The sequence below is a fragment of the Ostrea edulis genome, chromosome 1 (assembly GCF_947568905.1).
Source record: "Ostrea edulis chromosome 1, xbOstEdul1.1, whole genome shotgun sequence".
Lineage (NCBI taxonomy): Eukaryota > Metazoa > Mollusca > Bivalvia > Ostreida > Ostreidae > Ostrea > Ostrea edulis.
Window position 1 is genome coordinate 12,762,179 of NC_079164.1, and position 26,812 is coordinate 12,788,990.

The 26,812-nt window shown below is 33.5% G+C and overlaps 2 protein-coding genes across 3 annotated transcripts in view; one reads left to right on the top strand and one right to left on the bottom strand.

Moving 5' to 3' along the window:
* LOC125664046 (actin-related protein 2/3 complex subunit 3-like) lies at window positions 1–11,484 on the bottom strand. Of its 2 annotated transcripts, none has more exons than XM_056152709.1 (8): window positions 11,394–11,484; window positions 11,221–11,296; window positions 10,989–11,085; window positions 10,810–10,886; window positions 9,923–9,991; window positions 9,510–9,636; window positions 8,427–8,518; window positions 1–610 (listed from the first exon to the last, which is right to left on the bottom strand). In XM_056152709.1, exons 2-8 carry the CDS (start codon window positions 11,224–11,226, stop codon window positions 548–550), a joined length of 531 nt encoding a protein of 176 aa, XP_056008684.1. In that variant the 5' UTR covers window positions 11,227–11,296; window positions 11,394–11,484; the 3' UTR covers window positions 1–547. The 2 variants fall into 2 exon arrangements, with proteins under 2 accessions (XP_056008684.1, XP_048752504.1); XM_048896547.2 differs by having other exon boundaries at window positions 11,221–11,318; window positions 11,394–11,466.
* LOC125664044 (GPN-loop GTPase 3-like) overlaps window positions 11,394–26,812 on the top strand; it is a 19,708-nt gene continuing 4,289 nt past the window's right edge. Inside the window, exons 1-5 of the mRNA XM_048896545.2 lie at window positions 11,394–11,641; window positions 17,655–17,763; window positions 18,607–18,694; window positions 19,222–19,301; window positions 21,016–21,256. Coding sequence (XP_048752502.1) covers window positions 11,594–11,641; window positions 17,655–17,763; window positions 18,607–18,694; window positions 19,222–19,301; window positions 21,016–21,256 — 566 coding nt within the window. The 5' untranslated portion in view covers window positions 11,394–11,593. The remainder of the gene's footprint in view (window positions 11,642–17,654; window positions 17,764–18,606; window positions 18,695–19,221; window positions 19,302–21,015; window positions 21,257–26,812) is intronic.

The following is a 26,812-nucleotide window of genomic DNA, read 5'->3' on the forward strand; positions in this document are numbered from 1 at the left end:
CACTGTTCATACAATTTTATTGTGATTAAATTATTCGTATTACAGTAAATATATGGCAATAACAAATACATGTGTCATACCTATCACTGCACCATTACACAAACAATGACATCATTCTTAGCTTCAAACACACATCCATATCTTTATCTCTTCCAAAACTGAACAAACTATATTGTATGCATTTATTTAAGCTGGTGCACTGTCTGACAATAACATAAAATTTAGCATTGATAATGGATGAACATATTTTTTACGCAACCATAAATTCGCACTCTTGCTTTACCACTGTAACTGCTAAAATAAAGAAATGTTGTAATTTGCACACAATAAGAATGACAGTGGTACTGTCAAAAGCTGATGGTTTGTATTTTTGTGTGATAAATGTGACCGAGACTTTAATATACACTGTTTGCTAACTCTGAAGGGATTCATACACAGTCATACATGTACAAGTCATATAGACAAAATAAGAATTTATAACATATCCAGTTGTTGGATAACAATGTTGTCATCAATCTATGTCTTATTTTCTGGGTGGTCGTTCACTTCACATTCCTGGGGATGAGAGGCTCTTCTCCATGAACTTTCTCTTGGAAAAACACAGCCACCACTGGAAAAGAATAATTTTAATTCTAATACACAACTAGCAAGCTTTTTGTATGTGTAAATTTAGTAACTGTTCATTAACTAAAGGCCCACAGGCCTTATCAGTCACCTGAGTATTAGTTAAAAATATTACACGCCCCAAGGGCAAAAAAATCTATAATGATTTTCCAGTTCAGCATATCTAGGCTGTATTCTACTATTCAGCAGCAGTATAAAACAACATGTGTCCATACTCGTGAAAAAACTTAACATACATTTAGTATGATATACTACTCTAGGATTATGAAATTCACAATTTTGGTACATCCCTGTCTGTTTTTCCTAAATTGTATTTAGTTTTGATACATTATCAGCAAAATTAAAGAACAAGTCTTTCAAATGACAAGGACATTTAGTTACTGAAGTCAGAGTCTCTACTCTGCGGATCATGAATTTTTGGTAGAAGCCTTCATGCTCTACATGACTGCATTTAATTTTTCCCCCTCCCCCTCTCTCTCTTTGGTTTCTTTTTCTTTCTTTCTTTTTTTTTTTTTTTTTTTTTTTTTTTTTTTACAGATGTGCAGTTCTAGAAAAAGATTTGTCATTTTTTGCCAAGTCCTTATGGCCCAGCACCCCTGAAATTTACAATTATGTCCCCCTTGCCCAAAGATGTTTAAGACTTCATTTGAAAAGAATTTGAAGGGTACTTATCCAGGAGAAGTTAAAAATGTTCAATTGTTAATGCATGAGATATGATGCACGATGATGGACACAGACCAATAGCAATAGGTCAGCATGAGTAACTCAAGTGATGCAATAGGACTCAGGTGCACTAAAAAACAACACAACAGTACTTGAACAAATCAAAATACATGTATTTCAAAATCATAGTCATAAATACACTAGATGCACCACACATCAGGTAATGTTTGCTTCGGGAATACCAGTACCATATTTGGCAGATTTTTCCAGAAGAAAAAGCAGTTTAAATTGGCATCACTTTGGCTTGGGCACATACACAGAATGTTACCCTTTTCAGTCTCTGCCATTTCACTATAATTCAATCAGTTTCCTTTGCTACGGATACACATATTCAACTAAAATTTGGTATGCATCATGAGAATATCCAGGTCAAGTTGGTTGAATAATTTTTTTAACGGAGTTGCGCCCCTTGGACTTGGGTTAACCCTAACCTAATTAAAATCAGACCTCTTTGATCTGCACTGTAAACTCTTATGCAGAAGAAATCTGATTTTAATTAGATTGACCCTAACCCATGGACAATTCAGTTTCTGATCATTGTCTTAGTGAACTGAACTTCAGGATACAGATTCTTCATGAGTAAACAAGGTCAATTTCGTATAGTGGCCAATTCAATTGTTTTTAGCAGAATTAGCCCTTTGGATTTAAAAGATTTCAAACAAATCAGTTTCCACTCATTATCTCCTGAAGTCATACAATAATATGGACATTTTGAATTGAAATTTGGGATACATACATGTAGATATAACATCTGATCCTATGTGTAGCGATAGTAGATGAGCGGATCAGAGGATCTAATTTTAATTAGATTGAAAATATTCAGGTCAACTTAATAAGAGGTTTCAGTCAGATAATTTGGCATAGTTATGCCCCTTGGACTAGATAATTTTTAAAAATTCAGTTTCTGCTCATCATCTCAAATATTATACATGTACATTTTGTATTGAAATTCAGGCTATAGATTTTTTATGAGAATACACAGGTCAATTTCTTATGTGGCTCAGATCTAAAATTCTTTTCTAAGCGAATCAGAAAATCATATAATCTAAAAATTAAAGAAGCTGAAAATGAACTAAATGAAATTGAAATATTACACTCTAGTGAAATTGATATGAACAGAAAACGTTTCTTAGAGGAATCTTTATCAAACCTCATAAATGAGAAATCAAAGGGAGCGCAAATAAGATCACGGGCAAATTGGGTAGAAAAGGGTGAAAAAAATACTTCATACTTTTTAAGATTGGAGAATCAAAGGCAAACATGTAATACTATTAAACAGCTAAGAAATGAAGATGATACTTTAACTACTGATAACGATGAAATATTACGCAAAATGAATGTTTTTTATGAAACTCTTTATAAATCTTACGATATTGAAGAAAATAAGATAGAAGAATATTTTTCCAATGTAAGTGTTGAAAATATCCTGAATGAAAATGATAGACAAATACTAGAACTATTCCCAACATTACAAGAGTTTTCAGATGCACTTTCTGCAATGAAAAATAATAAAAGCCCTGGTCTTGATGGACTACCAAGTGAGTTTTATAAAATGTTTTGGCCTAAACTTAAAAAACATTTCTTTTCTACCATTCAAAAATCTTTTGATGATAATAAATTACCACTTTCTCAGAGATTGTCAGTTTTATCCATTATATACAAAAAAGGAGATAAAAATTTGCTAGAAAATTACAGACCAATTAGTTTGACTAACACTGACTACAAAATCATCGCATTTACTTTTGCAAGACGATTACAAAAAGTAATTAATAATTTAATATCAAATGACCAGTCTGCATATATTAAAGGTAGATTTATAGGATTAAACGCAAGAATAATAGCTGATATCTTTGAATATTGTGAAAATTGTAATGAGGACGGAATATTATTATTTCTTGATTTTCAAAAAGCTTTTGATTCAGTGGAATGGAATTTTATGTTTAAAGCACTTAAATCCTTTAATTTCGGTATTAATTTCTTAAAGTGGCTGAACATTTTATATACAGAGCCTTTATTCAGAATGAAAAATAATGGGTGGACATCAAAAACCTGTAAAATGTCTCGGGGCATCCGTCAGGGGTGTCCCATTTCTGCTATAATATTTTTGTTTGTTACTGAAATTCTTGCAATTCAGATTAGAAAAAGCAATAGCATCAAAGGTATTAACATGGTTAATAATGACAAAGATAATGAAATTAGAATTGTCCAACATGCAGATGACTGTACACTCCCTTTAAAAGATGAAGTCTCAATGAATAATGCTCTAGATATCATAAATAAATTTAGTTCCGTTTCGGGAATGATTCTTAACACATCCAAATCGGAAAGTATCTTAATGGGAAACCTAAAACATAATTATACGGATAATATTTGTGAAATAAATATAAATTCCTCTTGTGTAAAAACTTTAGGAATCTACATCGGTCATGATAAAACACTTTGTTATAAAAATAATATTTTGAATTGTATAAAAGACATGGAAAAACTTTTTGAGGCTTGGAAAACAAGAAACCTCACTCTTTTTGGAAAAACTTGCGTGATCAACACGTTAGCTCTATCTAAGATTTTATATAGAATCTCTGTTCTCTCTTTACCATGCAATGAAGAAATAAAAACAATGAATAGACTTATATTTAAAGAGACACTACAGCTCATTTTGCGCAAAAATCATGAAATGACAATTTTCCTAGCGCTTTCTCAATTTTTGTTGCATTGTTGAAAGTATGAACTTTGCGAAAATAACACTTATCTAAAGTTAAAAATTATCGTTTTAACGTAAAAAATTAATACTTTTTGATGGCCTATACACAAAATATCGAGTCTCCTCCTTTCAGTCTTCAGACGCATGCGCATAGACAGTAAACAGTGCAGCATGTCGTCCAGTGAGAGAAAGTGTAGTTGATAGATTCAGAATTTTGACAGATTCTGTGAGAAAAGAGGTAAAAATAGAATGAGATAAAACTCATACGTGAAATAAAATCTACCTTGGTATCAGTTTGACAGTTGGAAAACAAAGAGCTTGGAGAAACCCATGTAACTCAGTGGCGGATCTAGGATTTCCGAAGGGGGTGTGAAAGTCAAAGATTAGCCACAGTAATCGGCCATTCTGGTGCAAAATTTGGATTTTCATTCACAATCTGTGGCGTAAAAAGGGAGGGGGGATCCTGCCCCCTCCCCCCCCTAAATCTGCCATTGAAACAAGCTGCGAAGACACTACTTTTAAAAGTAAGTGCTCTTTTTATCTGAACACAACACGTGTTAGTTGTAAAAACATCGGTCAATGGGAACATGGAAGGGTTTCTGTTGAAATAATGATTTATATAATTACTTATTTTAAGGAGCAGGGAATACTCTTATACTTGAAAGGTGAGTGTGGACCCCCTTGAAGGGGAATTTAAATAATTTCCTACACAACACCTTTGCTGTCATTCAAAACCACATGATGTAAATAAGCATTCAAAAGTCCGAGTCAGAATGAAGAAACTTTTGAATTCCGAACGATCTTCAAAGCGCAGTTGCGAGTAAATTGATGCATCCCAATTGTTCAAAATTGTCAGTATCGATATGAATTTTATCATTTTATCAATACATGTTTTAAAAAACACTTTATTAAAATGTGGAAAATGAGCTGTAGTGTCTCTTTAAGTTCCTATGGAATAAAACAGATCGTATAAAACGAAATACTTTAATACGTAGCATTAATGAAGGAGGTATTGGTGCTGATAGACGTTGAGTCAAAATTAATGTCAATAAAAGCATCTTGGGTTGAAAAATTACTAAATTCAAAGGGAAAATTAAAGTCATATGTAGAATCCTTATGTCTGAAAAATAATATTTACTTTAAATATATTCTAATTACCAATGAAACAGATTTGAAAAATTATGGCTTAAGGTGGGTCCTTAGTCCTGGATTTTTGGGGTTTAGGTAGCATTTTTTTGTTTGGAATCAATAAATTAACATTCAGAGAAATGAAAAAAGGCAAAACAGTTAAGGGTTTCCATATTAATTTTCATTACATACACCACTAAAGTCATATACCCCGATGTAGATTTTTATGAAATTCATTGGAAACAGTTATTTGTTGTTATTTTAATATAAAAACAACAAAATATTTTTTGAATTGCATTTATTTATCGGGAAACATGTCAATAACTAAAACACATGTCATTTTCAATATGTTCATCAAGTTTTAGAAAAATATGTGCAAAATTATTGAATTAGCGTTATTCCCCAAAATGTTAAAAAACAAACAAATGTGGACGCATTTTCCTTATAGCATGGTTTACATATCATTTTTTCTGTTTATATTAGTAGAGTTACATCTGTTATAGTTATTCATGGGGAAAAATCCATACCTTTCCTTAATAATTTCAAATCTATAGCTTCCAGATTATGTATACCCCCATCAAAAACTGAAGTCTGGCACCATACAGCTGAGCTATTTAAATCACTCGGGATTAAAATTGTATGTAATTTCATGAAAAAAACACAGATAATGATTCCTTATCACCTTGGTAAAATGTTTGTCAAAAATAAAGGAAATATACCGCATTATGGACTTGATAAATAATTGAATGAAAACAGAGTTATTGTCCTTGGATTCAATATTTTGAAACATATAATTGACTATTCAAATATAACTAAGAATTTTGAAATATTTTATGGCTAACAAGATTTTTTACAATAACTATTGAAAAAGATTCCAACAAAATTTATGTTCCTATCATTAAATTATTGACTTTGCAAAATCCTATGACGTCACACGAGTGTGGAACTACGTTAATCAAAAACTTTCCAATTTTCTATCAACAAATTTTTATATGTTACAATAAATGTAAACAGAGACAAATGCATTTATCAGCTACAGAATTCTTACAACAACCAATATGGAATTATAAATTATTCACATATAAAGGTAAGACACTATATTTCCCTGATTGGATTAAAAGTAATCTGCTCTATGTCAAAGATATATGTGACTCAAGTGGTCTAAAACCTGCTAAATGGTTTCTTGATAATTTAAAATACAAAAGTAATTGGATTTGCCAATATAAGATTTTATATTCAGTCTTTAGAGAATTTATAAACAAATATGATCTTTCAATTGTTCCATTTATCACAAACTCTTCAATAATCCCTCGCTTGCAGTACGGTAACAAACTATTAGACTTAAGCAAAGGTATTTCAAAAATTTTTTACAAAATTTTATGCAATAAAAAATCACGTACACCTATTTATCAGTCATTCTATGAAAGAGAATTTCATATTCAGTGTAAATCATCATGGGTAAAAATATATAGACATAAAATTGCAAATATTTTTGATAAAAAGGTTGCAGAGTTCAACTATAAACTTCTGAACAACTTGCTCAGCAATAATTTATTCTTAAGTAAATGCTGCCAAGATATAAGCAGTAAATGCAACTCATGTCCAAATGAAACAGAAAATTGTAAACATTTAATATTTGATTGTTCAAATGTCAAAGATATTTGGAATTTGATAAGTTCCTCATTAAAATTTGAAATTAGCTGAAAACATATTGTTATTGGCTTCTATCAGGAAACAAATGACAAAATATCAGTTCTTAATATTTTAATTTCTTTCATTGCTTATCGTATATACAAATTCAAAATGTTATGTAGACTCAATAGCAAAAATGAAACACAAGAAAGAGTTAAACAACATATAAAATATGAATTGCTAACATATCATAAAGTACTTAAGAAATGTAACACTCATAACTCGAATTATATAGACATTATATTAGGAATTTCGGATAAACTTTAATAAAATTAAATCAATGTGTGAGACATTATCAGTATTGTAACATACTTTTAATTAATATACATATATTTCTTACTATTCATATGTCTGTATTTATTTGTAATCGATATGTTCACGTACAACATGTATTTAATTATGTAAATGTAGTTTTACGTATGATATAAATCCACCTCTACTGGGAGAAAATGGTCTCCCGGCTAGGCTGCCCTAGGGTCATCTCTGGACTCTAGTTTGTGTGTGTGTGGACCCTGAGGCAGCATGAGTGGTATTATGTTTTAAGAAAATCCCTAGCTTTATTATATTTAACATTATGGCATTGTTGTAATCTACTAACTCATTGTTACATTGATCATCATACAATATGAATACTGTATAACCTATATATTTAAATGTCAACTATGACAATATTACTCTGACATGCAATGAAATTTATGTATTCAATGAATGTACATCTAAATTAGTTAATATGTACCCTGCGTGGTACTTTAGTAAAAACTTTGTTATATATTGAGGGAGTTTAGTCAGGGCCCCATCCCTGGCAGCTGCCCTATTATATTAGTTAGTTATTTTAAAATTGTTATAGAGTAGGCTCTGGGAAATAAATGAATATATATATATAAAAAAAAAAAAAAAAAAAAAAAAATCTTTGGCAGAGTTATGTCCCTTCAAGCAATATACAGTTTCTCCTCATTATCTCCGACAGTCATACATGGATATCTTGAATTGAAATCTGGGATATATGAATATACATCATGAGAGTAAGCAAATCAAGTACTTGGCAGAGTTATGGTCCTTCACCAGGGCATCATATTGCTTCGTCACATCTAATTTTGGGTCGGAATTTTCATTCTATGTTATTACGATTTATGGATATAGTTGGAAATTTAAGACATCTACCTAGTAATTTTTGTGAATTTTCAATGTCCAGCAAAAAAATCAACTTTCAAAAATTACCAAATATACTGTATACTTGTTTCAAATATTTTTAAAAAGAATTACATGTATGTGTAAGTGATATTTGAAGACAAATTTTAGTATAATACCTTTGTAATCCAGGTATGTCCATATACAAAACAATAAGAAATACTCTAAGTAGACTTTTTTTCTTTCGTGTGGTACATATTTTTGCAATATCCATGATTTTATGATAAATATCTAACATCAAAAAATCCTCATAGAGATGCACACCAACACACATCTTTATCTTTTAACTTTTACCTGAGGAAATACATATAAGTATACAAATTTTTATGAAGCACGGACACTAATTCATAGACTCATGATATTACTATACCTTGCTTGGTTTATCATCCTGTTCGAAGACTTTCTCCACCATTCTAATTCCTGTTTCCTGTCGGATCTGTAGCAGGTAGTTTCTCATAGTATCTGAAATCAGAGTCGATTATCAGATCAATACATAAGGCCTTAGTAAGGATAATTCTATGGTATAATTATACATGTAGAACTGATTAATCATGAGATTTTACTTACTGCAGATATAAAATCTTTGTCAGGTGGACAGAAAAAGTACAAGTATGTCTTAAGAGATGGTAAAATTTTCATAGCAATCAAGGTGGCTCACTACACCTTAAAAGAGTTTTTTTTTAAAATCAGCACGAAATATTCAATTATGAAAGATATGATGATAAGTAAAAAGTGTATATGTCAAAAAGACAAAAAATTATGCAATTTTGGATAAAATAAACATGTCTTTCAATAATTTATTTCAATAAATAACACAAAAGGCACAGGCGGATTGAACTTGAGATCTGTGGTTCAGTAACCCAATACCTTATCCACTGAGTTACCATGATATACAAACAAACAAATCACTCAATACAAATAATTATATTAACAAAATATTGAAATCATCTTATGACAAAGTACTATAAAAAGTATAAGTCTCAGTGTTATGAGCCACCCTAAGAAGGAAATTTCAATCTTGGGGCATTTCTTTAATCCTCACATTGGATATGCTACAGTATACATGTATATTGGTATAATTGCCCTGACACAATTCAATTCACTTGTGAGGAGTATCCGTGGGTTTCTTCTAAATTTAGTTCCATGGTTACCATATTATCACTTCTGACACATGCAAAGTATAAATTTGTCTACAGAAATAATTACAAATATATTTAATTATAGATATACTCAATACTTAACCCTCTTCTGCTCTGCTGGCTGGTATATTTAATTATAGATATACTCAATACTTGACCCTCTTCTGCTCTGCTGGCGGGTTTTAATTATAGATATACTCAATACTTAACCCTCTTCTGCTCTGCTGGAGGGTTTTAATTATAGATATACTCAATACTTAACCCTCTTCTGCTCTGCTGGAGGGTTTTAATTATAGATATACTCAATACTTAACCCTCTTCTGCTCTGCTGGCTGGTTTTGTGAACATGGCATTCAGTGGAAACTTGGGTTCTCCTGGGATGGGGAAGTTAAGTAATCCTAATGTGTACATTTCTTTAGTGGCAGCAGACTTCGATGAACACTAGAAAAAATATAACAATAAAAAATGTTAAAAGTTTTATAAAATATGTTACAGTAAATATCTGCTGTGATCTTTACAATTTCAAATCTGTGCATACTTCACTTGACATCAAAAGTTTTTACTTGATAATATATAGGGTTTGATTTTTTAAAGCATATAGCTTGATAGTCCACCATCACTAGGTTGAATATAAAACTAAGTTGGAAGTAACTATGTTGAATAGTTTGATAATTTAATAATGAAAGTTGGTCTTTGCAATATCATTGAACACATTTTGGATGATTACCTTCTGTAATTTCTTGAGACATTCGCTGATATATAATGTAATATATATAAGTGTTCTGTCAGCCTCACTCTGAAATCATTACAAAACACATGTATATATATATCAATGTTACCTGAAATTAATTCTACATACATAATAAGTACTAATTGAGGTCATATGTGATGTTTTCATCATTTTTTAAAAAGACTAATTTTTCACCTTCTCAATATGAAGAGTTGTATGATTTCCCCAAAAGGTTTGAATTTTATATAGTAGTAATATTACTATACTTAGTATATCAGCCTGGTTAGCACAGATATTAGAACACCTAACTAGTAATGCAATGGTCTCAGGTTCGATCTCCGATTTATCCAAAGATTTTTCTCCCCTAGCTTCTTTGCTACAATAACTTTATAGTAATGTCCACATATTATATACCTTTTGTAATACATATTAAAGAGTTGATTTTACATTTTTACTTGCCACAACCAGGAACTATCAAAATATGCTAACTCTACAACAGACCTGGTAATATATCCCAACCACTTTTGTAGAAGCAAGATAGGATACAAACATGTGAATTATACCTGAAATGTCATGATAAATTATGCTATTCAGAAATGTAGCATATGACCTTAATATGACTACAATATTTAACATGTCAAAATAATCAAAATTAAAACTCAATTCTATATAAATAAATATTGCTTTAAGCATGTTTAGTCTTTGGTTACATTCATTCACTAAAGTTTTGAATGAATGCTTTCTTGTTGATAAACTCTTATAAGATGTGTTGCTCTTGGTTTAATCTATTGTAAGAGTATCTATTCAAAGTAAATTAAATTAATTTTGAATCACTGCATGCAACATAAAATACTAGGCCTTGTAGCACAAAATAAAACACTTACCTTAATTTCATAATTCCTAAAGAATATATTGGCTTTGAAGTAGTATATAGCTTCATCAATGATGTCAAAATCTGAAGCTACAGAGGAAAATTTTTTATAAGAAAAACATTATATAAATGGTTAAACAAGAGAAGACATTCAAGTACTGTATATTCTTTAGATCTATCACGTTTTCTTACTTTCTCGGGGGGCAGGGCCTTTATATGATGTCCGTAGAGGCATTAGAGCCATGTTTCCAATCAGTTTTGGAGGATCTGTGAATTTGGAGTGATACGCCTGGAAAAAAAAATTGACACAGATATTACAGATCAATCTTAAAATATTTTGAATTGATACGATTTTTGAGACAAAAATCATAAAAAGAGAACAAATCTGATATTTCGTTTTGATACGAGTGAAAATGATGCTAACTGGCATGGTTTCTGTGTAGATTCTGTAGTCAGTGTATTTCCCTGTTGTTCCACCCTTCTTCCGTGTAAGACCGCCACTATCAATGATAAAAAAAATATCTAAGAATATCAAAAAGTTTTCAAGTTGTTAAGTAAATAGTATGTGATAAGAATCGAAGGTTTTTAATCACTCACATGCAATCCGCTCTAATACAAGCAAAGATATATATATATATTTTAAAGTTTGTTTTTACGTATGTAAGCGATTGAATTCTACATCATTTGTGCGCTTTATTTCTAGTGCGTTGTAAACTGGAATTAGAAAGAGAAAAAGTGACATTGAATGTGGTTTCAATGTGTGTTTGACTGAAGTCTGTTTTTACCTTGAATTAAAAATGCCACGATACGGACAGCTTGTCATGGGCCCGGCAGGGAGCGGAAAGGTAATTTAACTTCCTATATAATCCTGGGTGCAGGACGGAACGCACCAGAACGTTTCGTATTAATTTCATAGACTTATAGTTAAATTCCTGACATATGTGCATGAATATGTGGCAGTGTAATGAAAGTGGCGATAAACATTGGTCGGCAATGATTGAAAAATTAACTATATTTATTAAAGTGGAACTTCCACTGATACATAATATGATTACGGTGTGACCGTTGGGGCGATCGCAGCATACAAAATTACATTGTATCTGAATACATTTTCAAAAAATTTATATTGAAAACAAGGAAAACTGATCTGGTTCACTGTCAATACGTAGGATTACTGTGTTGCTCTTCTCGCCAATGTAGGAACCAGTTTAGCGGGAAATGCAACGAGCGTGTTGTGACGTAGCCTGGTAGTTATGACGTGACTGTTTACATTTCTTTAGACAATATTTTAAAAAGAAAAAGAAAGGGGGAAGAATATGATTTTCATCCTTTCCTTTCAAATAAGAAAGGTTTGTAATACTTCAAAGATTTTTTTTAATTATTATTTTATGAATCGAACCATCCGCCATTTTGTACAAGGGACTTCTGGGATTGGCGTCAAAAAAAAATTCTTGTTAGAGGTTGAGATTTAGCTCGGATTATTTCCTGCGCTCTAGTCATTAGAGCTCGCAGTACGAGCCAGCGCTCCGCGCTGGCTCGCTGCACTCGCTATAATGTAGTGGTACTGATACATGTACTGATACTGATATAATGTAGTGGTACTGATACATATAATGTAGTGGTACTGATATATATAATGTAGTGGTACTGATATAATGTAGTGGTACTGATACATATAATGTAGTGGTACTGATATAATATAGTGGTACTGATACATGTAATGTAGTGATACTGATATATATAATGTAGTGGTACTGATACATGTAATGTTGTGGTACTGATACATATAATGTAGTGATACTGATATATATAATGTAGTGGTACTGATACATGTAATGTAGTGGTACTGATACATGTAGTGGTACTGATATAATGTAGTGGTACTGATATAATGTAGTGGTACTGATACATGTAATGTAGTGGTACTGATATAATGTAGTGGTACTGATATAATATAGTGGTACTGATACATGTAATGTAGTGGTACTGATATAATGTAGTGGTACTGATATATATAATGTAGTGATACTGATACATGTAATGTAGTGGTACTGATACATGTAATGTAGTGATACTGATATAATGTAGTGGTACTGATATAATGTAATGTAGTGGTACTGATACATGTAATGTAGTGGTACTAATATAATGTAGTGGTACTGATATAATGTAGTGATACTGATATAATGTAGTGGTACTGATATAATGTAGTGGTACTGATATAATGTAGTGATACTGATATAATGTAGTGGTACTGATATAATGTAGTGGTACTGATATAATGTAGTGGTACTGATACATGTAATGTAGTGGTACTGATACATGTAATGTAGTGGTACTGATATAATGTAGTGGTACTGATATAATGTAGTGATACTGATATAATGTAGTGGTACTGATACATGTAATGTAGTGGTACTGATACATGTAATGTAGTGGTACTGATATAATGTAGTGGTACTGATATATGTAATGTAGTGGTACTGATATAATGTAGTGGTACTGATATAATGTAATGTAGTGGTACTGATACATGTAATGTAGTGGTACTGATATATGATTGCGCCCATGACAAAAGGTCCTTATGGCTTATTTAAGAGAACAAAGAAATAACGTCACAAAGATTTGACGTTACGTAGGCCTAGAGCGCCATACGTAAAGATGCATATGTACACGCACATGATTCAAAACCACGTGTTAGATTTAATCATATTTATAAGATATGCACGCTTTAAACCAAACCAAAAAGACAATTTGGAAACAATAGGTTTGAATGAAATATTGATAGAATTTATGATATTTAATTTTAAGAATCTGAATGTTCTGCGACGGTTTCTTTCGGCAGCGGACCGGCAAAAATAAAACATGTAGGTAACAGCAGATATTACAGCGCAATTCCATGAAGGTTCATCTAAGATTGTGTTTATTTCTTTGAACAATTAATCCTGAATGAGTCTGAGGTAAAAAACAATTCATAATTTTCAATACAAAAGTTGAATCCACTTTCTAAAAATTTATGATCCGCCTCGGCTGCGGCAATGTGTACACTGTCAAGTCGATGTTGAACAAACAATTTGTGGTACATCCCCAATTTATTAGGTTATACCCTATCATAATTCATTATTTGTTATACATAATTTACAGAGTAGTAAAAAGTCATGAAAAACTTGAATATTTTTGGCTTTAGAAGATTCTGTATGAAAAATTTGCGCGTCTGGTAATTCTATTTATAAATACAAGAGAGATAACTCTTTGACAATAACTTAGTTACTGAGGTACCCCAAAGGAAAATGAAAGGTGAAGATAACAATCATAGAACAGTGATAAATCTCATAAATCCCGTAAGCAATTAAATAGATAGGCCTAGTTGGGCAAACACGGACCCACGGACACTGAATTGATGTGTTAATTTAACCAAATATGAAAAGTTCACTTGCTAGTCACATGTTTATTAAACAATTATTAGCAGATGCAAATATATCACATTAGCCAGTGGCGGATTTAATGGGGGCGCACCCGGCGCGCGCCCCCACTAAAATTTTCAAATTTAAGGTGAATAGTTTAGAAAAATGTAAACGATAAAAGAAGCAATAATATCTTCCACTTTCGGAGAAATAAATGACCAAATCTTTTGATTTATTAAATTACTTTTATTGGGAGAACTTCATTTTTTCTTTAAAAAAAAAACCCCTAAAATCTGCGTCATTTTATTAATTTCGCCCCATCAAATAATGACAAAAAAATAATGAAAAGGACTACATATATGAGACATATTTCACGCCTCATAAAAACTGTAAAATCCAGGAGCTTCCGGGGGCTCGCCCCCTGAGCTCCCATCAAGGTCTTCGCCCTGGACCCATTAGGGGCCTCAGGACGGCCCCACACCCCCTGTCTAAAAAAAGTGAGCCCCCTTTAACCGCGATTCCTGGATCCGCCCCTGTTAGCAGATTTGAAGTCAGATTGTGCAATCTTTGTAACATATATTTAGGATTTATATCTCTTTCCGGTCTTATAAATTCATTTGAAGCCGACATTAAGGGTTTTCGGAAGACGAATAAGTTATTAACACATTTACAGTCATTGGTCTTTTGACGGTTTCTGACACATTTTAGGCCTATAATTTTCCAAGGGGGGGGGGGGGGGCAGCTGGCGGGAATGTTCGGGAAAAAAGAAATTTAAAGAACGCAGAGGAATTTCGAATAATTATTGACAAGCAAGCAAAATTAAAAAAAAAAAATTAAATCATATTTTTTTTTAAAAACCCACCCAAATGCATGGGTATAAGAATTGAAACCTAAATAGTGGTATCATTCCCTAACTTCGAATGCAAAATATTTGGGGTAAGTAAAAACAAAGAAAAGATTAACTTATCAAAAAATAGGACACCTTCCCCTCCCTACCTCCACCCTGGTTCTACGTGGCTAGTTTTTAGAGTATAATTCAGGAAGCATTGATTAAGATATCGAAAACAAATACTCACTGAAAATAGAGAAATTGATTTTTTGAAGAAAAAAAGACAACTACAAAAAAGAAAAATAATGATAAAACACAACCAAAAAAAAAAAAAAAAAAAAAATAGAAAGAAAAGAAAATAAAAAAATGATTTTGATACTCGTTTAATATTTACCCCCTTTGAAGACTGTTGACAATACATTGACTATCAACGATATCGATAATAAAACATACTTTGGCAATATTTTTCTCATTTGTAAGACTGTCTTCGTGTGCTACTTGTTTGGTAGACTGTGCATGTCGGTCAAGTTTCATTAGGTGGGGTTTTGTTCTTTGGTTTTTTTTTTTTTTGGGGGGGGGGTGTCCTAGTTGTTTTCTGCACCAAAGTGGTTTGTTAAAGAATGTTTAATTACCCATGTGTGTCAGAGTGTTTAATTACTCATGTGCGTCAGAGTGTTTAATTACCCGTGTGTGTCAAGGTGTTTAATTACCCGTGCGTGTCATAGTGTTTAACTGCCCGTGTGTGTCAGAGTGTTTAATTGCCCGTGTGTCAGAGTGTTTAATTACATGTACCAGTATGCGTCAGGGTGTTTAATTATCTGACGTGTGTGTCAGAGTGTTTGATTACATGTACCAGTATGCGTCAGGATGCTTAATTATCTGTGGGTGTTTAATTATCTGACGTGTGTGTCAGAGTGTTTAATGACATGTACCAGTATGCGTCAGGATGTTTAATTATCTGTGTGTGTCAGAGTGTTTGATTACATGTACCAGTATGCGTCAGGATGTTTAATTATCTGTGTGTGTCAGAGTATTTAATTGCCCATGTGTCACTCAGGGTGTTTAATTGACCGTGTGTGTCAGAGGGTTTGTTTTTTAGAGTGTTTAATTGACCGTGTGTAAATAAAAGTGCTCACTAGAGAGTGCATCGGTGAGGTGTTCACTTCATAAGCTAAAATCCAAGAAGCTAGAGTGAATAAAGCGATATGTTTTACAAATGTTTTAAGTACCATTTAGTGAATTTCTTACAAAAATATCAGGATATTTAAAAGTGTTCAGTTGTAGGTGAGAAGTTATAATGTGTTCATTTGGTACATTTTACATGTTAATGTATGTTGTGTCTGCGTGTGTGTGTGTGTGTGAGAGAGAGAGAGAGAGAGAGAGAGAGATGTGCATGTTTTTTTCCACTTGACCCCTAAGGGTAGATGTCGTAAGTTTTCTCTCTGTTGCATGGCTTTCTGCATGCTGCACGATTTCCGTGGGTTTGGGCAAATGCGATTACTTTTAACTTTACTTTCGCAGTAAACGAGTGACGTAATTTACCCATCTTAAATGCAGTTATGTTTGAATTCCTCGTTTCACTACCATTTAATTTTTTCTTTACAGACAGAGCATTAATTATTTACGGCACCAATTAAACTTTTGGCTTTGATTATCATCATTTTGATAATTACCGAGTGGGGTTGATACATGTATACTGCACCTTTGTACATCATTTTTCGCAGCTTCGGTAGTTTGTCAATTACAACACATTGAATGCCCATCAATATTTTGAATTTATGTATATAACGTCGGCTATATGATTTGAAGTTTAAACGAAGAAAATATATAGTTTGTTAAATTTTTAATAGAAATGCTACAAAATCTCGTGCTTTACTGAAATCTACATTTCTCCCAGAAGATACTCAGTGAAGATTACCGCTATAAGGCATGATTGCCATTTCTTAAAATGTAGCTCCGCTGTATTGAGGACTTACATTATTTCCACATCGAATTCTAGTGAAATTAATCGCAAATAATAAAATCAAGATTGGTAAGAATTTTTGCCGCGTATTATACACACGAGCTGCGATTCTTCCTCAATTCTCAGACTCAAAAAGGGGGTGCGTATCAAATAGCAATGCGTATTTTATTCGGCAAAATACGGTATATCTCATGTTTTTGGGTGTTTTTTTTTTAAAACTAAAACAGTGAAAAGCTAATTTTCCTTAAAGTCGTGAGTATCATATGAAAGTGGTGAAATTTATTTCCATTTAAACCCATTAAAAGTGCCTATACATTTGAGCTTCTTTTTTTCACACAATACACACACAAACAATTAAGGAAATGAAATTAAGACTTAAAACACCTTGTTTATTTCAGATTAAATGTTGTTCTATGGAATGACGCCAAGAACGTCATGACGTTACGCTGATGCTATAGAATATATAAGTGCTTCAAACGCAGAAAAATACGTCTTAGAAGTGAAAGAGGGCTATAAAATTACATATTTTGAATCATCTACCTATTATCTATCAGAATCTGCTAAAAAGTGAAAATGGGTAAAAATTGCCATAAGGGCCCTTTTGTCATGGGCGCAATCATATGGTATTAGCTTTCTGTTTATGACAGTTCTTTTGTTTTCAGTCCACATACTGCAGTAATATGGTGAAGCATGCTGAAATGCTGAAGAGAACAATCCATGTTGTGAATCTGGATCCGGCAGCTGAATACTTTGATTATCCTGTGCTTGCAGGTGAATTATTAGTCCGAAATATCTGACGTTTCCCTTGCTTTTTGATGATTTTGATATTTACATTGCCAGGAAAACGTCAGAACTGGTGCCATTATGTAAACTGGGACCCGACAACAACAACAGTTTAATGGATATACATACTAACAGTTTAATGGATATATATAATAACAGTTTAATGGGGAAAAAATTACATGATAAATGATAAGATTAATTATATGATAAAGATTTGTCATACTATTCTTTTGATATAAGCCTAGATAAGCTTCATTACTAATTATAAAATGTTAAAATTGAAATTCCCACCATCTATAGAGGCTGCCATGATGTGGAACTCTATTGTATTCAAGACCACAAAAATTTTGATATCACACCGTCTATTCCGGTTTTGATAAGATTCTAAGATCATTAAAGATGTGCATGTGGTAGATTTTACGAATACATTGTAAATAGGTGGATGCCTTTCTGTCAAGCAGTTAATTACACTAATGCGAATAGGAGATGAGAAAAAATTTGTACATACACCATATGACACATGCCTAAGTTATCTGGATACTATGGGAATAGTCTAAGTTATCATGTAGTTAATGTAAAATGTGATTTCAAGATGTAAAAGATCATAGCTGTTCATCAAAAGATGGAAAATACAGTAAAGTTCTGCAAAGTAGCCTCCCAGCAAAAAAGTTCATCTCTGGATTGTCATGAGTAACCCTGCTGTCATAGCATATAGATGACCTTTCATGTATTGACCTCTCACGTATTGACCTCTTACGTATGACCTATCGTGTATGACCTATCATGTTAGCAATAGTATTATACATATAACTATTCTTCTTCTTCATTCAGATATCAGGGAGCTCATACACCTAGATGATGCTATGGAAGATGAATCTTTGAGATTTGGACCAAATGGGGGTCTTGTGTTTTGCATGGAGTATGTATTATAAGGATGTAGTTTAATTTTTTTTTATTGTAAGCATGAATTCTTTAGGAAGTTGTCTTTCGAACCACATGTTAAATACAACTGTTTACTAGCGATGGGTTTCTAATGTGTGGTCCTTCTAGTAGCTCTCACTACCAAAGGAGATATCTCTGGCTAATAAAAATGAACTATATGTGTATTTTTTTTTTATACATCTCACAAACAAGTTTTAGGGTGTACAGAAATATATTGGAATAACACCATCTGTCAGCATCAAGTGTGTGAGGACACTAAAACAAGGTCATATAGGCAATGTCAGGGTTATGTCATTGGGATTAAAATGTAAAAAGTCTTGTCCTGAAGATATAGTTTGACACATGATATGTTAGCATGTTTAGAAACTAAGTGATATTTGGAAACTTCTATATGGCCTTTAAATTTGCATCATGTGAAACCCATATGATGTAATTGTACGTGTACATCCGATTTTTATTTTAGTAACCAAGGTCTCTTTTCAAGCATCTATGATTTTGTTTCAGGTATTTAGCACAAAACTTTGACTGGCTTCAAGAACAGCTGGAAGAAGTTGAAGATGATTATATCTTATTTGACTGTCCAGGTAATGTCTGCATACAATTACTTTGAAAAACATCTAGTCAGAGAATTCTAATCTGTAGACACATACTCTTGTAATTTGATTTGATTTAGATATTATGTAGACAGATTTTCATGTAAATTGATTTGATTTTGATATTATGCTATCAAGACAGAATTTAAACTATCTCCCTTCAATATTATTGAATTTGGAACCTTTGATTCATTCGCATATTTAGTGTAGTTACTTAGTGTGTCAGGTAATCCTAAATGTATGCTTGAGTGCCTCATCATTTATGTATTGAAATTCCTGAGGATGTGTTAGTTTACACTTGAACATTATAACTGTGTCTACAATTAAAATACAAGTTATCAATTTTTTTTGGCTGGATTGTTAGGCAAACTGATCTTAGGAGTGACATGGGTTGGTAAAGTACCTACATGAATTTGAAATTTTACTAAAATCAACATAACAAATTAACTTGTGAAAAAAAATAGAATTGATTATGCTTGGTCTCATGCTTGAAACAGTTTTAATGTGAAAGCAGTAAGAAATTGCACATAAAGGGATGGAATGACATCAACAATTCTGAGACCATACCTCTGAGCAACAGTTCTGCTACAACAGTCTACAGCCCACACAGTCTGCAGCCCACACAGTGTACAGCCCACACAGACTACAGCCCACACAGTCTGCAGCCAACACAGTCTACAGCCCACACAGACTACAGCCCACATAGTCTGCAGCCCACACAGTGTACTGCCCACACAGACTACAGCCCACACAGTCTTCAGCCCATTCAGTTTACTGCCCACACAGACTACTGCCCACACTGTCTACAGTCCACATTTTCTATAGCCCACAATCTGCAGCCCACACAGTCTACAGCCCACACATACTACAGCCCACACAGTCTACAGCCCACACAGTCTACAACACACAGTCTACTGCCCACACAGTCAACAGTCCACAGCCCACACAGTCTGCAACCCACACAGACTACTGCACACACAAACTACTGCACACACAGCATATAACCCATAGTCTACTGCCCACACAGACAACAGCCCACTCAATCTACAGCCCAGACAGTCAATTGCCCACAGTTTACTGCCCACTAAGTCTACTGCCCACAGTCTATAACTCACACAGTGTACTACCCAAACAGTCTACTGCCCACTAAGTCTAAAGCCAACAGTTTATAACCCACAATTAATGCCTGCAGAGTATACTGCCTGCACAGACTACTACCTGCAGTCTACTGCCCACACAGACAACTGCCCACAATCTACAGCACAGTGTGCTGCCCACTTAGTTTTACTATACAACCCTTGCAATATAGAGCCCACATAGTCAACAGCCCACACTGTCTACAGCCCACACAATCTACAGTCCATGTTGTCTACAGCTCATATAGTTTAATAGTGTATAGTCCATTCAGTCCACAAAGTGTACTGCCCACAACAGATATGATTCATCATATCAATTTCTATCAGACTGAGTGTTCTGTAATCATGGTAATGTAGCCATTTCATCTTGAGTGTTGTTTCATTTAGATTACTATTTGTAACAAGAGTACGTTCTGTTGAATGTTACCCCCTCAAGATAAAAGTTACATCACAAATAAAAAATCTATTTACAAGCACCTGGTGTAAAAGCATCAGTATTCCATTTTCAACTGTTGTTGATTTTTGCTGCATTTTCTGAAAATACAATTTCTATTTGCCTTTGGTTGTAGGTCAGATTGAGCTCTACACACACATACCAGTGATGCGGCAGTTAGTGGATACTCTACAGAAATGGGATTTTCGGATTTGTGGTGTGTTTTTAGTGGACTCTCAGTTTATGATTGAGCCATCCAAGTTTATATCAGGAATTCTGACCGCCTTATCCACAATGGTGAATCTGGAAACACCCCATGTAAACGTCATGACAAAAGTAGATCTCCTCAGTAAAAAGGCCAAGAAAGAACTAGATAGGTAAAGCAGGGGAATACTTTAGTAACATACAGGGAAAAGCCAAAAGACAATGTAACATACAGGGAAAAGACAATGTATTGTACAGGGAAAAGTAATGTAACATACAGGGAAAAGTAATGTAACATACAGGGAAAAGTAATGTAACATACAGGGAAAAGTAATGTAACATACAGGGAAAAGTGATGTAACATAAAGGGAAAAGTAATGTAACATACAGGGAAAAGTGATGTAACATACAGGGAAAAGTAATGTAACATACAGGGAAAAGTAATGTAACATACAGGGAAAAAGCAATGTAACATACAGGGAAAAGTGATGTAACATAAAGGGAAAAGTAATGTAACATACAGGGAAAAGACAATGTAACATACAGGGAAAAGTGATGTAACATAAAGGGAAAAGTAATGTAACATACAGGGAAAAGTGATGTAACATACAGGGAAAAGTAATGTAACATACAGGGAAAAAGCAATGTAACATACAGGGAAAAGTAATGTAACATACAGGGAAAAGTAATGTAACATACAGGGAAAAAGTGATGTAACATACAGGGAAAAAGCAATGTAACATACAGGGAAAAGTAATGTAACATACAGGGAAAAGTAATGTAACATACAGGGAAAAGACAATGTAACATACAGGGAAAAGACAATGTAACATGGGGAATACTATAGTAACATACAGGGAAAAGCCAAAAGACAATGTAACATACAGGGAAAAGTAATGTAACATACAGGGAAAAGTAATGTAACATACAGGGAAAAAGCAATGTAACCTACAGGGAAAAAGTGATGTAACATACAGGGAAAAAGCATGAAACTGGATCATGTACATTGAAGTTTAATGTTTAGCTTATATCTTTCAATATCTATATCATAATAGTGAAATTCATAATAGCCAAAGGCTCAAGTGAGCTTTTCTGATCAAAATTTGTCCGTCGGCGTCGTTGTTGTAAACTTTTCACATTTTCAACTTCTTCTCAAGAACCGCTGGGCCAATTTCCACCAAACTTGACACAAAGCATCCTTGGGTGAAGGGCTTTCAAGTTTGTTCAAATGAAGGGCCATGTCCTTTTCAAAGGGGAGATAATCACAAAAATGCAACTAGTTCTAATTGTAACGGGGACCGTTACATATGTTCCCCAAACCTCCCCCAATTAAAAAATGATGTTTTTGTGAATCTATAGCAAAAAATCATTTTATTTTAGCCTTTAATTACATGTAGTACGTTTAATATGGTCATTTAAGTACCCAAAAATGAAAGAAAGCGTTACACGCGCATGCGTGTATGATTCCGAATTTTTGTTGATGTCGTTCAACAGGCATGTGTATCATATACCCACAGTGTGAATTTCATAACGTTTCCATCAAATATAAGGAAGTTATAGCGATTTTAAAATCGTCCAATCAGAATTCAGCACACGTGCATGCACGTGCTGAGCAGTAATTCTAACCACAGCAATTTGTAAGGAGTACCAAGACACATCTAAACCATTAATATCAATAGAATTTGATGAAAAACAAAAACGTTATTATCCTTTAAAAACTGAACATTTGAAAAACATTGCACGCGCATGCGCGTGTTAGTTGGCCTTTTTTATTACACCAATATATAGATACACGTATTGTCTACATATGCTGTGAATATCATCTCATTCGCTTCGTAAATAAGATAGTTACAGACGTTTTAGTACTATCCAATCAAAATGAAGCGCACGTGCATGCGCATGCAAATTGGTAATTTTGACCATGAAAATCAGTTAAGGGTCTCAATATCTACCTATGATATGAATATCAAGCCATTTCAATGAACAACAAAAAAGTTAGACTGATTCCAAAGTTAGTGTACAAATTTTGTAATGCACATGCACGCGCATGCGTGCGCGTGAAGACAAAATAACTATCATTTTTCATATCTACAAATGATATACTATCATCCTATTTAGGTTTCATATCGATCCCTTTAATATTCTGATTTTCCATTTTTTGTACCAAAATTGCAGTGCGCGTGCGCGCGCGTGCATGCACGTGCAGACAAAATGACTATCACTATGCACATCTACAAACGCTATACTATTATCCTGGAAAGTTTCATATCGATCCCTTTTGTAGTTTTTGAGAACACTACCGGACAAAAAAGTACCGGAGAAAAAGAATAATAAAAATAATAATAACTAGACACGATCTCGTTGCGAGCAACGAGTAGGTCTTCCGTCCGATTTGTTGATGCACTCGGAGTTAAAAAAAAAAAAAAGACAAATGAGTCCCAATTTAGTTTCCGACTTTAAGACACTTTAGATATAATCAATTTTTCATATCATAAGCTTCTGAAGCAAAGTTGCGGTGAAATTCGTTTGAAATTCGACTCTCCAGGCGAGCCATAAGGCCCGCGGGCCTATTTCTTGATGTCATTTGTTAGCCCTCTATAGACTCAACAACTTTAGTTCTATATGTCTTTACAAAATATTTACCTGTAAAAAGTTATTGAGATCGACCGATATCGACAAAAAATCGACTCTACAGGCGAGCCATTAGGACCATAGGCCTATTTCTTGATATCAATCGATAGATCTCGATAAACTGAACAACTTTTGTTCAATATGTCCTTACAAAATATTTACCAGTTACAAGTTTTTGAAATCGACTGATATCGACGAAAATCGACTCTACAGGCGAGCCATGAGGCCCACAGACCCATTTTTTGATATTGATCGTTAGGTTATGACACATTGAACAACTTTTGTTCAATAATGCTTTTCAAAAAATATGTCGTTTTAAAGATATGAGGCGTCAAATATTTACGATTTTGGCCCTTAAAATCTCTAATTACGTAACATATGACCTACTTTTTGATTTGATAAGATCAAGCTCGTTGAGATGAACATTTCCGCTTCTACAACTTATTATAAAATATTAATAGTTTCGGAGATATTCTCAAAAACATTTGGACCCTTCTGAACCCCTAATTTAAAGGGCCAGCCCGTTTTGCTTGATATCGTAAGAAAGGCCTTGTCATTTTAAACATTTTTTGCTCAACAAGTATTTAGAAATTCTTTACCGTTCTCGAGTTATCTCTACAAGAAATATTTAGGGGCCAAACTGTAGCTCCCTAACGGGGCCACATAGGGAAAAAACGAAATGTACATATTGTTTAGATTATCATTCTGAACAACTTTTGTTCAATAATGCTTTTCAAAATATTTGTCGTTTTCAAGATATGAGGCGTCAATTATTTATGATTTTGGCCCTTAAAATCCCTTATTACGTAACAAATGACCTACTTTTTGATTTGATAAGAACAAGCTCGTTTAGATGAACATTTCCGCTTCAATGACTTATTACAAAATATTAATAGTTTCTGAGATATTCTCATCAACCTTTGGACCCTTCTGGGCCCCTAATTTAAAGGGTCAGCCCCTTTTGCTTGATATCGTAAGAAAGGTCATGACATTTCAAACATTTTTTGTTCAACAAGTATTTAGAAATTCTTTACCGTTCTCGAGTTATTTCTAGAAGTAATTTTTAGGGGCCAAACTGTAGCTCCCTAACGGGGCCACAAAGGGTAAAAACGAAATATGCATATTGTTCAGATCATCATTCTGAACAACTTTTGTTCTTTATTGCTTTTCAAAATATTTGTCGTTTTCGAGATACAAGGGGTAAAAAATTTATGGTTTTGGCCCTTAAAATCCCTTATTACGTAACATATGACCTAAATTTTTATATGAATAGATTTGGATTGTTGAGATGAACATTTTTTGTTCTTTGACTTATACCAAAATATTAACGATTTTTGAGATATTTGATCTAGACTTTGAGCCCTTCTAGATCCCTAATTTAAGGGGCTAGGCCCTACATCTTGTTATTTTCGAAAAGATCTCGTAAATGTGCACAACTTTTGTTCTACATGTCTTAACAAAATATTTGCAAGAAAAAAGATATTGGAGATGAAAGGTCAAAAATCGCCGAAATCGGCGAAAAATGTTGGCATCCATTTTTTCAGGTCCAGGCGAGCGTTTAGGCAAATCGCCTCCGGTAAAATCGAATCCCCCACAAATCTTCTAAAATGTTTACTCTATCTTGTGTAGAAATTTCAAGACTCTAGCTTCAAAACCAACGGAGGAGATGTGTGGACAACAAGGCCCTTCAAAAAGTCACTAAAAGAGAGATAACTCCTGACCGGAAGTGACGTCAAGCACGAAAGTTTGCAAGCAAAGTCTCGTCACCATAAGACATCTTTCCTGAAAATTTCGTGAAAATCGATCGAGAAATGGCTGAGAAAAACGCGTGTACTACCAAGGAAAATAATAATAATAACTAGACACGATCTCGTTGCGAGCAACGAGTAGGTCTTCCGTCCGATTTGTTGATGCACTCGGAGTTAAAAAAAAAAAAAAAAGACAAATAAGTCCCAATTTAGTTTCCGACTTTAAGACACTTTAGATATAATCAATTTTTCATATCATAAGCTTCTGAAGCAAAGTTGCGGTGAAATTTGACTCTCCAGGCGAGCCATAAGGCCCGCGGGCCTATTTCTTGATGTCATTTGTTAGCCCTCTATAGACTCAACAACTTTAGTTCTATATGTCTTTACAAAATATTTACCTGTAAAAAGTTATTGAGATCGACCGATATCGACAAAAAATCGACTCTACAGGCGAGCCATTAGGACCATAGGCCTATTTCTTGATATCAATCGATAGATCTCGATAAACTGAACAACTTTTGTTCAATATGTCCTTACAAAATATTTACCAGTTACAAGTTTTTGAAATCGACTGATATCGACAAAAATCGACTCTACAGGCGAGCCATGAGGCCCACAGACCCATTTTTTGATATTGATCGATAGGTTATGACACATTGAACAACTTTTGTTCAATAATGCTTTTCAAAAAATATGTCGTTTTAAAGATATGAGGCGTCAAATATTTACGATTTTGGCCCTTAAAATCTCTAATTACGTAACATATGACCTACTTTTTGATTTGATAAAATCAAGCTCGTTGAGATGAACATTTCCGCGTCTACAACTTATTATAAAATATTAATAGTTTCGGAGATATTCTCAAAAACATTTGGACCCTTCTGAACCCCTAATTTAAAGGGTCAGCCCGTTTTGCTTGATATCGTAAGAAAGGCCTTGTCATTTTAAAAATGTTTTGCTCAACAAGTATTTAGAAATTCTTTACCGTTCTCGAGTTATCTCTACAAGAAATATTTAGGGGCCAAACTGTAGCTCCCTAACGGGGCCACATAGGGAAAAAACGAAATGTACATATTGTTTAGATTATCATTCTGAACAACTTTTGTTCAATAATGCTTTTCAAAATATTTGTCGTTTTCAAGATATGAGGCGTCAATTATTTATGATTTTGGCCCTTAAAATCCCTTATTACATAACATATGACCTACTTTTTGATTTGATAAGAACAAGCTCGTTTAGATGAACATTTCCGCTTCAATGACTTATTACAAAATATTAATAGTTTCTGAGATATTCTCATAAACCTTTGGACCCTTCTGGGCCCCTAATTTAAAGGGTCAGCCCCTTTTG

Bases quoted from the DNA above. Each gene is read 5' to 3' on its own strand.
- LOC125664046 (XM_056152709.1), bottom strand. The intron at 9,992-10,809 runs GTAAGTGTTTTA...TAATGATTTCAG, and splicing joins TTAGGAATTATGAAATTAAG to AGTGAGGCTGACAGAACACT. The intron at 611-8,426 runs GTATAGTAATAT...ATTCTTTTCCAG, and splicing joins AGGATGATAAACCAAGCAAG to TGGTGGCTGTGTTTTTCCAA.